The sequence below is a fragment of the Chenopodium quinoa genome, unplaced genomic scaffold, assembly GCF_001683475.1.
Source record: "Chenopodium quinoa cultivar QQ74 unplaced genomic scaffold, ASM168347v1, whole genome shotgun sequence".
In the NCBI taxonomy this organism is placed as follows: Eukaryota; Viridiplantae; Streptophyta; class Magnoliopsida; order Caryophyllales; family Amaranthaceae; genus Chenopodium; species Chenopodium quinoa.
Window position 1 is genome coordinate 3666941 of NW_018745024.1, and position 15098 is coordinate 3682038.

The following is a 15098-nucleotide window of genomic DNA, read 5'->3' on the forward strand; positions in this document are numbered from 1 at the left end:
CTAGAAATAAGAATGTAATTTAGGGACAGAATGAGTATTAAGTAGAGAGTATAATATTACAACTGTTTTAAAATAAAGATGTGGACTATTATTTAAAAACTTGCCACAAAATCCTTTTCAAGACAACTTGTAAATACACAAAACTCTGTCAACTAACAACAAAGAAGAAAGTTATAGACTATCACCATCCAATGAAGTATTTCATGTGGACTGAAATAGACAATCAGTCCATTTTATGCTAAGCAATAAGAAGTGAATTATTGATGATAAAAATGACATTTTAGACTGGCATCATCGAAAATTATAGTTGTGCAATGAACAATTGCCAGCTTATACTATTTATCAAATTATCAATGTAAGTGTTTTTGGCAAAGAACTATTTAGGGGGGTCCCCTCTTCTCCACTATAAGAATATATTCTTAGTTGTAGTTGATAGAATCTACTTCCTTTGCAACATTCATTTGCTTTTAGTACTTTACTCAACAAGAAAGAAATTTCTCCAAACAATGAAAAGTCATAACCCTTAAACCCTTTGAATAAACTTCATTATTAATTTCCTTAGTTACTAACAATTTATCAATTAGTAATTAATATAATACATTATAACTTATGGGTTTTGATATAGGTTTCCTACAAGTTATGTACTTCTAACCATACCTAAATTATTATAAGAAATAATTATCTATTATCTATTGTCAAATGTAATATTATGTCCGGATAAACAACATTCTGGTTTTACTTCTAAAATCATAACTAAACCTGAAAATAATAAAAGAAAATCTGAACATAATCACTTTAGTTATAACATTTTTTTTTTATTTATTTATCATAATAGAATCCTAATTAAGAGAGGTAAAATGACAAGTGATGCATATACAAGTATAAAAATATATAATAGTGAAGAATGTTCAAAAGAGATGAAGAAAAGGTTTTTTGAAATTAGTCCGTACATTATCTTCATAAGAAAGGCTCTATAATATTGTAAGCTTTTTGGAATAATATACACATACATAATAACATAACCTCCTACCCCACCCCACAACAAATATCATCCTTAGACCAACGTATATACTACAACAAAAATTCTCAACATCAAAATTCCACACATTTTTAATTTTTTATAACTTTACTATAATACATTACTCTATTTTTCTTCAATTTGTTGGCTTCATTTTAACATTATTTGCATGCTATTTGTAAGTCTGATTCTTTTCTTCTTTGTTCGTATTCATTTTCCATTTCTTTTTTTGTTTTATTTTTATCTTCAATTTTGTTGGTTTATACAAGTGTTCCTCTGTTTCCTCTTCTTCTTCACTCTTCTTTTACTTTTCTCTCTGTTTTTTTCCTCTCACAAATGTTCAGTTGTTCAACAGTAATCTAAATTATCTGCTTCTCTATCACAAAGAATTTCCTGGTAATTTTATCTGAATTTATTTTCCTGTGATTTAATTTTCTAATTTGATTTCAAAATTATATGGAAATTGGGTATTTTTAATTTTCATTTTAAATCTTTTTCTTGAATTTTACATGAGAATTGGAAATTCTTATTCTCATCATTTTTTATACATGGTAATGGCTAAATTAATCTTTTCTCTGTTTTATTTATCTCTCTTAAATATACCCAATTAAGAGTATTTAATTTTGATAATTCACTGAATTTTCATTTATGAATTATCACTCTTTTTGATTCTTGTAATTTTTTTTTTTTAATATTTTGGAATTTATACTTATCCTTTCCTTTATTTCAGAGTTTTCGAGTTCATGCAATTCCTAAATTCCATCTCCCAACAAAGTAATTTTTTTTTTAAACCATTAATACATGATATATGACTTTACTCTTTTATCTCGAATTTAATTTTTTTTACTTTATGGTTTTTTTAGTTTTTTTTTTAAATAATACTTTCACAAAATAACAAGTTCTTTTTTTCAAGAATTCTATTAATTTTTAATGTTTAATCCATACGTGAAAATACATTACTAAATTTATAAACCCAAATTTCCCCTTTTTATTAATAACAATACTTTATTATTATGCATGTAACGAGGTTGATACACCCACCATAAATTTTGAAGCTCCAAGTCTTAATTTCTCAATTATACATCAATATCATATAGTATAAAAATAAAAAAATAAAAAAAATACCATCATCATTTTTGTCACAATTTTTTTCTTTTTAAATTTTTTTTCTGGTTAATAGTTGAAAGAGAATTTAATTTTTTGGTGAATTTCTAGCTAACATTTGTTTTTGGTACTATTTTGTTCACAGAAACAAAGGATGAGAAGCAGTTTCATGTGATAAAGTGGTTGAAAAAGTTAGTTGCTATTTTGATGGGTGTGACACTTTCTTTAAAAAAGATTTGATATAATCCCAATAATTTTGGTCTAATATATCAAATTTAACACTGAAAAAAACAATGGAAGCAGAAGATCATAAGGGTCTTGAAAGGGTTTTGTCACAAAAGGCATTATCAATGAGTAGTTCATTTCCATGTCAAATTTGTGTAGTTGGATTTCTTTGTGGAGTTTGTCTTACTTCTCTATTCCTTGCTGCTCTTACTTCCTTCGGCCGTTTCGAATTCGATGGCATTCAGTTTCATCAGATTTCAGCTGCTATCTTGCCCTGGAGCTCTAATCCACAGATTACTTGTAAGTCGAGTTTTTCGATTTGTTAAACATTTGAATTTGGTTAAGAAAATTGGGATGTGCCTATAAGGGCTACGTTTAACATTTTCCATTAAAATATACATCTTTTACTCCAAAATAGATTTGTCCTCTATTAATTCTTAGGTACCTTAATTTCCGTGCAAAAAGTAGATAATTTGATTGTGGGAGGGTGGGAGTATATTGTATGGAAATGAAATAATTTGTTTGTTTGTAGTGCATTTACCTTAGACATTGAGAAGACATAAATGTACTTCATAGGAAGAAATTAGTTTTTTTAGAAGAAAATGTATGCTATGAATTGTAAAGGTTCGATTATTTAAAGTTTTGTAGTTGTACTCACGAATTTTGTTTTAGGTTGAAAGTAGTATGATTCACATATCACAATGTACCTCTGTGCCTAAATAATTTGTTACAAGTCGTGTACTCACATTTAAAGGAATGAGTCAATATTCCATAGTTTTAGGTAAATTCTAAGTTACCGATTATTGAAAATGACCTATTATTTTGGGACGGCCTAAAATAGAAATATGGCATTGTGTTCTACAGAGGAAGTAACAGAGTAAAGATATAAATGCAACATGATTGATTACAAGACCAGTAATCAAGATTTGTAGTGTTTCTTGGTAAAGTAATTGACTTTTTCTTTTGTTGGGCTCATTGTTCATGTCTTAAAGTCTGAAGTTGTAATTTGCTGTGATACAGTAGGAGACAGTGACTTTAACTCAAGAACAGTGGAGAAGGAAGTGAATCCAAGGGGGAAAAAATTGTGCTGTGACGACGATAAGGTGTCTATGCTACTATTCAACTTGGAGCAACTTAATGAATCTGTAGACCCATGGACAGACACGAAATCAAGTGTCCCGAATGCTCCTCATTTAGAGAACTGTAAGTCAAAAGCCCTGATGAACAAGAGGCTAGATACACGTGTTGGTAATGCAACATTCCCCCCTTGGACCCTTTGGAAGGGATCATTAGACGTATACTCAAAGGATTCGGAAAATGAGCAGTTGAATGATTTCAGGCATCAGGATATGTCTCAAGGTGCTTATCCTCCCTGGGTATGTTTCTATATTATCTTCAACAATGTATGTGAATTACCCTTTTGTTTATAATCTAATGTCTGCATCCTCATTACATTGGTAGATTACAGGATCTGATGAAGAAAATTATCCCTTAACAAGGAAAGTGCAGCGTGATGTATGGCTTCATCAGCATCCATTGAACTGTCATGGCCCTCAAGTGAAGTTTCTTGTGGCTGATTGGGAAAGACTCCCCGGGTTTGGTATAGGTGCACAAATTGCTGGAATGTGTGGACTTCTTGCTCTTGCCATTTCTGAGAAGAGGGTGCTTGTAACAAATTACTACAACCGTGCTGATCATGAGGGCTGCAAAGGTAATAGCTACATTAAATGGATGTGCATAATTTATCGGAATTATTAGTGCTTAATTAGTTTGGTTGAATTGACATCTTAGGTCATGAATACTATCATGCCTAAGTTTCGGCTTTTTTTTTTAATTGTTGAAACTCATATGCAAGTGTTTTAAGTAGCTAACTTATAACCTGTTTGAGATATGGTGCTTAAGAGTGCTGAATTTAGTCAAGTCAGTGTGCTTTTGATGGATATTACAGGATCATCTCATGCAAGTTGGTCTTGCTACTTTCTTCCGGAGACATCCCAAGAATGTCGGAATCGTGCTTTTGAACTCATGAATCATAAGGAAGCATGGGACAAGGGTATCATAAAAGCAAAAGAGAACTACACTTCTAAGGAGATATGGGCAGGACGGACTCCTAGGTAATTTCTTGCACCTTTTGTCGAGTACATTATCTTCTGAGAACGATGCGAAATATTCATGTGTACTGAATTACTGCAGAAACTGGGGTGCTCCTTGGAGTTATTTGCAACCAACAACAGAAATAAACGGGAGTTTCGTAGCATTTCATCGGAAAATGGACAGAAGATGGTGGCGAGCACAGGTAATAACTAGTTCATGAATTAGTTATGCTTGGTGATAGTCTAATGGATTACTTGCCATCCATTCCCTTTCTCCATTCTTTATGCAAATAACCGAAAATCTCCCTTTCCCTCTGAATTTCATCTGAAGTTCTGAACACGCTGAATTAGAGTTAGCTACATGTACAGGAATATATTAATAGATGTTTGGCATCATCAGCAGTTATATTTTGAGATATCACCTGAGCGTACATATTAGCTTTAGTTATAATTATGTAAAGAGAATAGCGTAGTATTTGGATCAGACTTGAGGACAGCAACCTCCTGCTTCGTCTCATGAACGAGTATGCAATGAGAACGAGAAGTCTAATCTCATGATTTAGTTTTCCTTGGTTGTGTACATAACATGATAAATCAACACTTATTACTAACTTGGTTTAATCTGTCAGGCTGTACGATATCTGATGAGATTTCCGACTGACTACACATGCCATCTAATGAATGTTGCTCGACATGCTGCATTTGGAAAGGAGGCTGCAGAAATGGTCCTCTCGAATAGTAATGGAGACTGGCTGAAGGTAGGCATGCAACGTAACTCTTAAACCATTTTGCTTTACATCTAGAAAGATGAATCAAGCACACAGGCTATTTCAGCATAATCATGTTCAGTCACCTTTGTTTCCTCATCTGATTGCATAAGAAAATTCAAAACTTCCTCCGGAAAAAGAGGTTACTTTGATTCATCTTGTATAGTAACACCCATTCACTTAATGAGCCCTTCTTTTATGTGCTTGTTCAGAAATATCATTAGGCATTCCAGATACAGTTAGTTCATCCTGAGACGAAGTTATTGTGTTCATCCAGGATTTTAGATTGGATTTTTAGTCATTTTTTATGATGAGCCAATTGGAATTGCTAATGTGTATGATGTATAATCACAAAATCACTATGCTTCCTTCATAACAGGACGAAACAGACCACCCTGCACCTGAGATAGAAAAATATGTATGGTCCAACCGCAAACCATGGATTCCAAGACCACTTCTAAGCATGCATGTAAGAATGGGAGACAAAGCTTGCGAAATGAAGGTGGTGGAGTTCAAAGAGTACATGCGCCTAGCTGAAAGGATAAGAAAACAATTCCCGGACTTAAGGAGCATCTGGTTATCCACCGAGATGCAACAAGTCATCGACCTTACAAAGCATTACACTTCATCAGGATGGAACTTCTACTTCACCAATGTAAAAAGGCAAGTCAGCAACATAACAATGGCAACCTATGAGGCGAGCCTTGGGAGAAAGACAAGCACGGAATATCCTTTGGTCAATTTCTTGATGGCCACTGAAGCTGATTTCTTCATCGGCGCCTTAGGTTCCACGTGGTGTTTTTTGATTGATGGTATGAGGAACACGGGAGGGAAAGTCATGGCCGGATATCTGAGTGTTAACAAGGACCGATTTTGGTGAAGGGAAAGAATCAGTATTTATAAATTCCATTGTAGATCAGATTACAATCGATCAATTTTGCTTTCTTGTGTACAAATATGTGGCGACATATTTTCTTGTAAATACAGAGTAGATTGTTGTATATTTGAGGGCCATAAATGTATCGTTCTGCCTCTCTGATGATTTTCAATAGTAAGCTCTAAATAAAGCTATATACATTTTATGCTGATTGTCTTGCTACCTGATCTTTTACAATTACACTGAAGAGGAAGCAGAAGACGAGAAGATTGCACATACAGAAGCTTTCCGAGCAACAAAGTCATTTATACTACGAGTTATTATACTAGTATATAGATATAAATGTAGTTGAGCTGCTATATCGTCCTGTATACAATACACCCGTTGTAGACAAAGTTCATGTCATTAGATTTATAGTAAATTCGGATTTCTCTCCTTTTCAATACACTGGCGATTTTGTAAGATGATGTAATTCCCCATTTAACAAAGTTGTGTCGAATGATGTAACACTCCATTGAGTAAAGTTGCAAAGTGCTAATCCAAGAAGGTAGAACTTGATTCGATCTCTCAACACTAAATTACAAAATCAACCCCACAAATTCATCAAAATTGGCAACGTAGCTAGTAACACTTGCAAAAGCAATTTAGCACCAAGAAAGATAAGTCAGCAAGCTTTTCAACGAAGTAACATATCAGCGGATCTGTCGCCATCAAGCTACATTGATGTGATCCCTAAACTACACATCAAAGTAAGTACAAACAACGATCAATTTAACATTGATGAACAAAAACTTACGAAACAAACAAATGCCTTGTGGGTGAGAAAAATAATAAATAGATACATAACACTGGTCTAAGGGAGGAAAAACGAAGGTTAGAACAAAAACAATGCTATCAAGAAACATGGTAGCTTTTACTTCACGAATTTCACATCACATAACAGAACACAACAGCATGAAGAAGCGCCATTTGGGGTCAACAAGAATTGCCCTGCAGCCTCCCTCCCTCTCTTTCACAACAGCATGTAACATTCCATCACTTGGTCTAATGTTTTGAGTGCACATAAGGAGAGATTTTTACCTCTACCTTGAACGGGAGTCTCTTCACTTGATACAGACATCATTCCTTGCAGATATTACTCCACTTCCTCACTCAATTGTTGTCCAATATCCCCATTTTTGGGTGCTGTTGTTGGTCTACGGTTTTTCTTGCTCTTAGCTTTTCTAGCTTTCATGCGACGTTTCTTCTCATTGGCATCAACCCAATTGTAGTCCGCTGGAATACTAAAAGGGTCATTTTCATCTTTATAGCGATGACTTTGGCTCTCACCATCACTTGATTGCCCACCACGACTTCCTCGCATCCATGAGATCCAAGAAGAGGACCCCTCTGAGTCTTTCGATTTTGAGCCTTCTTGAAAATGAGCTGGACTAGAAAGAGGTGTTGAGAACTCTTCTATAGGCTGGAGTTCCTCAAATTTTGTGAATGTGACAACTACTCTAATTGTTGGAACAATTGGGATGGCGACCTGCATAAAGAAAAAAGTAGGAGCTTAGAACAGCTAGATTTAGAGGAAAATTTTCACTGAAGATAGATCAAGTGTACGTCTTTGTATAAGCCTAAAAAAGCCAAATCAGCGTAAAGAGCAATAGACAAAATTTCACAGCACTTTAGACCAGACAAGGCTCATTAGTTACCATATTCTACATTCAAAGAGAGAATGGATAAAAAAAAAGGCATAATGGATCAGAAAACTGTATTACATTTTCTATTAAGCAATTATGCACATCATTTTATTTAAGTGTCGCAGATAAATAAAATTAATAGGAGCTGCATTTAAAGAATATCCCCCAAAAAAACCCCAACTAAGGCCCCACCCACTAAGGGAGAATCTCATCAACAAAAAAGGGGGAAGTCAGGGTGTGTGAAAGCATGAAGGAGAAACAATCACCCTTACATTGATAAGCTGAAAATTCAGGGCACCATTGACCATGTTTCATTCCACAAACATTAATATCATGAAATACATCTGCAACAATAATACAATACCAAATACACTTGATGACAACAGAATACAGCAACTAGAATGAATGATTGACATGCCACAATATGATCATGAATCTAAGCCTATGCATATGTGACTCAATAGATTAGCTAGCTTTTAAATTTAAAGCCAACATATTAACTTCAGAATGCCAAAATATCTCCAAAATGGCCTAGAATGAATGATTGACATGCCACTATGATCATGAATCTAAGCCTATGCATATGTGACTCAATAAATTATCCAAAGCCAACATATTAACTTTAGAATGCCAAAATACCTCCAAAAAGGCCCCCCCTCTTCCATACCCTACCTCCCCGCTTTCAAATTGGAGAACCACAGAATGACAAATAACATTCCCTCCATCCAACCCTTCCTCCCACACCAAAGATTTAGAGTTGGACTAAAATGATCGAAACAAAAGCGATACCCAATGGATCATTTAGGTCTGTTGCCCTTTGGCTAGTACAAAAAATAATAGTAAAATGATGGTTTGTATATTCTTTTGTCTGCTGATGTAGGATGCATTGACAAATATTATGTTCTGTATCTTATCCATAAGATTTTGCATGATCACAATTTTGATTTTGTTCATAAGTTGTCCTGCAACCAGGTGGACTGCTTGCACCCCAACTCTCCCCCCCCCCCCTCTCTCTCTCAAACCAAAAAAAAAAACTTCCTTTTCCTTCAATAGGTCATTTGTCTTATAATTGAGATCTCACCAGGGCACAAGGGTACTTCCAGCAGTGTTCTTATGTCCAAACATTGAGAAGCATGAGAAGTAACAAAAGGTAGCTTGACGTCGCAAAAAGTGCCAAAAAATTTATCAATATTTTCAATAAGTCAGGCACCACAACTAAGTTGTGATCTTAAATGAATGAAAGTCCCTACATTAAAGACAATAATAAGTGCATACCTAGCCTATTTTCACAGCAAACAGGCTCAGCTTACATAAATTAAGGGTGGCATACACAATAAAAAAGAACATCAATAAAAAAAAAATGGGTACCCTAGACTATTAAACCAACTCAAATCCCAAAAGACCACCACAGCTTTGCACTACTCAAATTTCACATTTAAGCTCAACATACAGCTGGAAGCTTACAGCACCTGAACGTTGCATGGACTCTTTTAATGGCAAAATCAGCTTCCAACTTATTATGGGACCAAAGCATCAGCTAAAGTTAGATCACAGTATAACCAACCAATCCCATCTGCAGCACACTGGACCACAACCTCATACTGATTTTCTTTTTTTCTTTTATTATTATTATTATTATTATTTGTTCTCACTTTTTGTCAATTATCTCTTAATGGGGGCAGAAAGGCAGAGAGATAAAGGCTTGATAGATGAGCTACAGATCTTTACTCAATTCACATCCGATGTTACCTAATCCACACAAACCCCCATCCACTGAGTTATACTGCTAACCACATCTTGGTGGAATGTGCAAACTGTTTTCCAATAGAGTGGTGCAACAGTAGACTAATCTAACTAAATCTTGAAGAACTATAAATTACCATATCTGTTTCATGTACAGGAAACATGCCAGTGGCCTGTTCTATATGACATTGTCAGCTAATGCAAAGATTTTACCATAAGATTCTAGTAATCATGAATAATAGATTAGCAACTAAAGAAATATGTTTCTTCAAATGAAAAGACAATGTCAGAGTAAAATGAAAAATCAAGTTTGAAATTGAAAGTATAAATGGACATTAGAGGACAGGTACATGTTAGATACCACTCAATAAATGACAAGAGTAATAATAATTTCACAAACTCTAAAAGATAAAAGTAATAAATGAGGAATACAACGTAAACCTAAAAAAACGTAAAAAACAGCACAGGGAAGCATTGAAAGATGATATAGAAGAGGTAAGTGAAAGTACCTTGACAGGGAATGTCCCAGATGGTAGCTTAGTGGTTAAAAGTTCTCGAAGTCTCCTAACAGCCTTAACCTTATTCGCTAGTATATCTAGCAATGGCAAAAGCTCCTCGGTTGTCAAAGGAAAATCTGGGGTCAACCACAGAACAGGTCTCAAACCCTTCTTGTATTCACTCTCATGCTTAGACTCACTGGTTGGCCCTTTCTTCTTTTTCTTCTTGCTGTTCTTATCTTTTCCTTTCTTTGGATCACTTGCGTCATCCTTTTGAGAATCAATATGTTTTAGGCTGCCCCCTTCAGGAGCAAGCTTTGAGAATTTCTTTAATGTCTTTGCATCCTCAGCATCATCATTGGCACTTTTGGAGTTCTTCTTGTTCCAGCCAAACCAACCTTTCTTCTCTTTACCGTTACCATTTGAATCACCATTTTCAAAAGCAGACCCTAATCCACTTTCGTGACAGTCAGCATCACCATGCTCATCATCCTCGCCATTACCCTCGGAATATCCCATAAGAGCAGAATCTAGTTGTTTTCTTTCTTCAACAGTTAATATGTCATCAAAATCATCATGCTCACCCCCATTAGCAAGCTTATCTTCAGGATCAGCAGCAAAAAGCTCCTCATCAGTCATAGCACCAGGAACTCTTCTAGACTTCACACTCACCATTACATGAAGCATGTCATACACTTTACCCTTCCAATTTCCAACCATCTCACTTCTCTCCTGTCGCCTCCAGTTCACTTGAGGAACAAGCTCAGCCTGTGTGACATCAATGCCTGGTCTATATGTGTTAGTTTGAGACATCAACGTTACTTCATGGGCAACTTCAGATTCTGACGGTTGAGCACCAGCTCCTTCCAAAGCATTGGTGATTTCTTTCTCCTTGTGAGCAAGGACAATTAATGAGCCTGAAGGCAAAGACACCTTCCCATCCTCCGAAGAGTAGCCATCTCCGAGGAATAAAAACGTCTGGTCAGAACGTTGAATACGGAACCCATCAAAGCCCGCAAGAGTCATGTCAGCGCGTAGGTTAGACCCACGTTTCCAAATACGATAAGTATCTGACGGGGCAATCCGGCCAATGAAAGGAATAACAGAACTCTCAAAATGGAATGATATTTCCATGTAGAAATCACGAATCCTAGATGCTGAGGCAACAATTCGAGGAAGCCTACGGCACCATTTAGCCCAAGCAAGAGGCTGGTAGTGCCTCGCAATTATCATAGCAATCTGCTCCTCTCTTGTACAAACAGCTTCTTGGAGAGCATTCCATCCATTCTCATTCTGTAAACTCCAGTCAGCACCAGCAGCCATCAAAATTTCTGCTGATGTAGGATCCCTCAAACGCACCGCAAGATGCAACGGAGTCTCCCGGCCAGGAACATCACGTCGATCAATCGTAGCAGAAAGCTCATCAGCCTGAAGCTCAGCAGCAATAGACTCATCTTCAGTAGTAACCTCTCCTGCCTTAGCTAGTCTAGGAAGGGACGAAATTATACGCTTTAAACCCGCATAATCTCGGCGCATAACAGCTAGATGAGCTGGGCTATGAGCATATTTGGACAAATCTTCCATTGATTTTCAATCTAAATGTCTCTCACCCTCTTCCACTTACTAATTTCAATGCCTAATTTGCTGATTCTTCCATTTCCAAGCAGCCATCTAATCTAATACACTTAAAGATCGAAACTTTCCAATACTTTTCCTCTACTATGGTGAAATATAAATTCCAGGGTTTCAAAACTCTTACAAGAAATCTCAACCAACAGTCAAATCTGAACCATATACTCAATCAACTGCCAAATCTGAACAACCCCACAACTAATTCAGCCTTAAATGACAAAATAACAACAATTTCCTCAAAATTTACCAAACTTTCACCAGATTCACCAGAACATTAATCACAGACCTTAAATCTGCAAATGGGTACAAAAAAAACTGCAAATTAAACAAACTGTTATACCCCAGAACACAAACAGCAGTAAATTAAACAACACCTTTGATTCAGCATCAACTAGATTCAAAACAAAAAAGAAAAAAAAGTTAACAATAATTAAATCTTTAACTAATTAATCCAAGAAACTAAAACCCAAGAAAAACAAAGAACAAAATTAGGATTAAGTACCTGGAAAAAATTTCACCAAGAAAGCTAAAATATTCCAAAAAATTAGAGAATTAATCCTCAAAAACTCAACTACAGTTGGTGAGAGTTGGTAAAAAAATGAGTAGAATGACTGTGATTGACTCACTTTCTCTCTCTAAAATTCAGAGATTTTTGGATCTATATTCTCCCACGCTCTCCCTTTTCTTTTGAAAGAAAAAAATATATAAAAATTAAAAGGGTGTTAATTTCTTTTCTTTTTGTTAAAAAAGTTCGCTTATTTTTTTTGGGAGTATTTTTCTCTCTCTTTCACGTTAACTGGTAAAGATTACAGAGGTGACCCATTAATGCTGACAGCACGGTGAACCTCTCTACTGGGCTCTGTCTATCATCGGACCACCCTTATTCCATCTGCCTTTTTCTGAGCTTTTCTATACCCTACGATTTTATAAAATTTCTTTTCCGTTTTATAATAATTGAAACATTTAGTATATGACAATGTATAACTTTAACAATTTATCCCTACCTTTTATATCTTCAAAAATGTTTATTTATTGAGCGATTTTCAGAGTGCATCTAGGCGCATAGGAACTATTTACAATCTTTGTAAATAGGAGGGCATAGAGGTAATTTGGCTAGCTGAGTCAATAAAATGCAATTTGTTTTCTTTTATTTATAGTGTTGACTTTAATATTGACTCCGTTATATTTTGAAATGTATCGGGACATTTGAAAATGTCCTTTTAACTTTTGTTTAACTTTCTCTCTCTTTCATTTAGTTATTTTTCTCTCTTCTAACTTATTTGTTTCTCTGACTCTTAAAGTTCTCTGGTTTATTCTCTTCTCCTCTGTCATCCTTCGTCTTTTGGGCTTCATCAGAGCATACCGTCGGGTTTTGTTAAGTGAAGTGAAGTAGTGAATTCCTGTTTTGTTAGGTAAGTCGTTGAATTTTGCATTTTCTGGGCTTTATTGAATTTGTGTGGGTGTTTAACTTGGTCGGTGGTAGGGTGTGAGTTAGTATGATTTTGTGTTCGCGAGTGGTTTTGATGTCATTTTTGGTGAAATTGAGTAGAATTTAATGTTATTTGCGATCTATTACCTTTTAATTTTCGAATAAGCAAGTCAGTTAGGGTTTGTGTGTAGTGGTGTTAATCTTGATTCCGTGAATGTCAATTGTGGCGAAATCGTTTAGTGTATAATGGTTTTTCCGTATTATTACCTTCTAACTTTGGGAAAATCTAGTCACCTAGTGTTTGTGATTAGGGTGTAACTCAAAAAAATTGAATTGTGATATGGATGTTAGATGAATGCGTGTTATACTGTGTTATTTAGTTATTCATGCATGAGGAGGTTGAAACCTTTAAGTAGTTGTTTATACGTTGAAGGAATGTTGAGTATTGTAAATTCTGGGCTTATGAGTAGGGTAATGATGTCCTCCCTTTTCTGGATTTTGGTCTTAGCTGTTTTCCAAACATTTTTTAAGGTATTGTTGAAGTTAGGATTTAATCACTGTGTAAATGAAGTTTATTGATTCCATTGGTTGTATGAAATTGGATGATTAAGTGCTTGTGTTAACATGGTAGGATTGGATAATGACTAAGAGGAAATGATCTGAAGCCGGTGGAAGTGGTGTTGGTGGTAGAAAGGATGTGGTGAGTTGATGTGCTCGTGTTGACTGTGTTTTTTGTTTGTTTATGGTTTATGTAATTTTGTGTTAACACTGCTGTCTATTCTGAAATTTTTTGGGTTGTAGGGGAAATCAGTGAAGGTGAATGATGGGGTTAAACCCAAAGGTGCTAACAAAGGCAAGAAGAAGGTAAATTTTGATCATGATCCTGATTTTGAGCAAGAGGAATTGGAGGATTTCAGTAGTGGGGACGGTTATGAAGATAAACGATCTGAAGAGGATGATTCAAAGTCATCAGATGGTGAGGGAGAGGATGGTGAGGGTGATGAACAAGAGGATGATATCCTTCTTCTGCTCAAAATAACAAGTGGCAGGAACTATGTATGCAGTTGCTGCAGGAACGACTTCAAAATGCAAAGAGGAAGGGTGGTAAATTAGTAAACAATGCAGCCAAAAAGGCAAAGGTAATGGTTGTGATTCTTGTTGTATGTATAGTGTGTAAGTTTTGTGTAGTCAATTCATGGTAAAATCCTTCTTATGTTCAGAAAAACCGAGGTGAAGTAGTGAAGGAGGAAGAGCTGGTTGTTAAAACCCAATCTAGATGGACTCAAAAGGTAATGTACCTAATCTGTGTTGACTCATGTGTTGGTGTAAGTACACTTAGAGAATGAATGATACATTTGAGGTAGTTGGAATGTACCATTAGTGTACTCAGTGGTGTTTTTTTATTAACATATTATTGAAAGTGATTCCAAGTAATAATAATGGGAAAAGAAATGTATAAATGTACCATTATTGTAGTCAGTGGTGTTTTTTAATTAAAATAATGTTGAAAATGATTCCAAGTAATACTAATGGCTAAAGAAATGTATTGTACAACCAATACTAAATTGATAGTGGATTTATTACATGCAGTGCTATGACTAGCTTAGATATGTTGCTTGAATAGGTTTAAGTAGTTTATGCATTTGAGGTAATCATGTGAAATTAAATTAAATGTACCACCATTATTAAAGTGATAGTGTATTGAGGTATTAGGACAATCTTAGATATGTATCTGGAATGAGATTGGTAGGCGTGTCGCGTACCTATCAAAAATAACCTAACAGACCAATACTAATGTAGACTGGCAAGTAAGGGTCGGATCCCAAGAGACTAAGGTTCAAAAATAATTAAATAGACTCGAATTTCTACTAAGCAAGGATCAATTATAATCAATTATCTACGGAACTAAGTATGAGAAGAATTCGAAAATAAACTAAATAAGATGATTAAATCAAGTACTTAAAACATCCAAGATCTAGTTTCACCACAATTATTATCGATGCAATTGTAATTCTACCTTTAACATAC

The 15098-nt window shown here is 35.2% G+C and overlaps 2 protein-coding genes across 5 annotated transcripts; one reads left to right on the forward strand and one right to left on the reverse strand.

Moving 5' to 3' along the window:
* The first annotated feature begins 991 nt into the window (after positions 1–991).
* LOC110708325 lies at positions 992–6295 on the forward strand. Of its 3 annotated transcripts, none has more exons than XM_021886429.1 (8): positions 992–1196; positions 2268–2647; positions 3368–3723; positions 3809–4058; positions 4296–4461; positions 4541–4643; positions 5070–5198; positions 5587–6295. In XM_021886429.1, the coding sequence occupies exons 2-8, from the start codon at positions 2416–2418 to the stop codon at positions 6085–6087; spliced, it is 1737 nt and encodes a 578-aa protein (XP_021742121.1). In that variant the 5' UTR covers positions 992–1196; positions 2268–2415; the 3' UTR covers positions 6088–6295. The 3 variants fall into 3 exon arrangements, with proteins under 3 accessions (XP_021742121.1, XP_021742122.1, XP_021742120.1); XM_021886430.1 differs by lacking the exon at positions 992–1196 and adding an exon at positions 1221–1414 and having other exon boundaries at positions 3368–3706; positions 3816–4058; XM_021886428.1 differs by lacking the exon at positions 992–1196 and adding an exon at positions 1222–1414.
* A 398-nt stretch (positions 6296–6693) lies between these two features.
* LOC110708324 (ankyrin repeat domain-containing protein 13A-like) lies at positions 6694–12513 on the reverse strand. 2 transcript variants are annotated; one of them, XM_021886425.1, is made up of 3 exons: positions 12144–12513; positions 10022–11934; positions 6694–7612 (listed from the first exon to the last, which is right to left on the reverse strand). In XM_021886425.1, exons 2-3 carry the CDS (start codon positions 11591–11593, stop codon positions 7220–7222), a joined length of 1965 nt encoding a protein of 654 aa, XP_021742117.1. In that variant the 5' UTR covers positions 11594–11934; positions 12144–12513; the 3' UTR covers positions 6694–7219. The 2 variants fall into 2 exon arrangements, with proteins under 2 accessions (XP_021742117.1, XP_021742118.1); XM_021886426.1 differs by having other exon boundaries at positions 10022–11956.
* Positions 12514–15098: the final 2585 nt, after the last annotated feature.

Excerpts from the sequence above, each read along its gene's own strand:
- LOC110708325 (XM_021886429.1), top strand. The coding sequence starts at position 2,416 with ATGGAAGCAGAAGATCATAAGGGTCTTGAAAGGGTTTTGTCACAAAAG. Across the intron at positions 4,059-4,295 it reads TGATCATGAGGGCTGCAAAG|GATCATCTCATGCAAGTTGG; the intron begins GTAATAGCTACA and ends TGGATATTACAG. Across the intron at positions 5,199-5,586 it reads GTAATGGAGACTGGCTGAAG|GACGAAACAGACCACCCTGC; the intron begins GTAGGCATGCAA and ends CCTTCATAACAG.
- LOC110708324 (XM_021886425.1), bottom strand. The coding sequence starts at position 11,593 with ATGGAAGATTTGTCCAAATATGCTCATAGCCCAGCTCATCTAGCTGTT. Across the intron at positions 7,613-10,021 it reads CTGGGACATTCCCTGTCAAG|GTCGCCATCCCAATTGTTCC; the intron begins GTACTTTCACTT and ends TTCTTTATGCAG.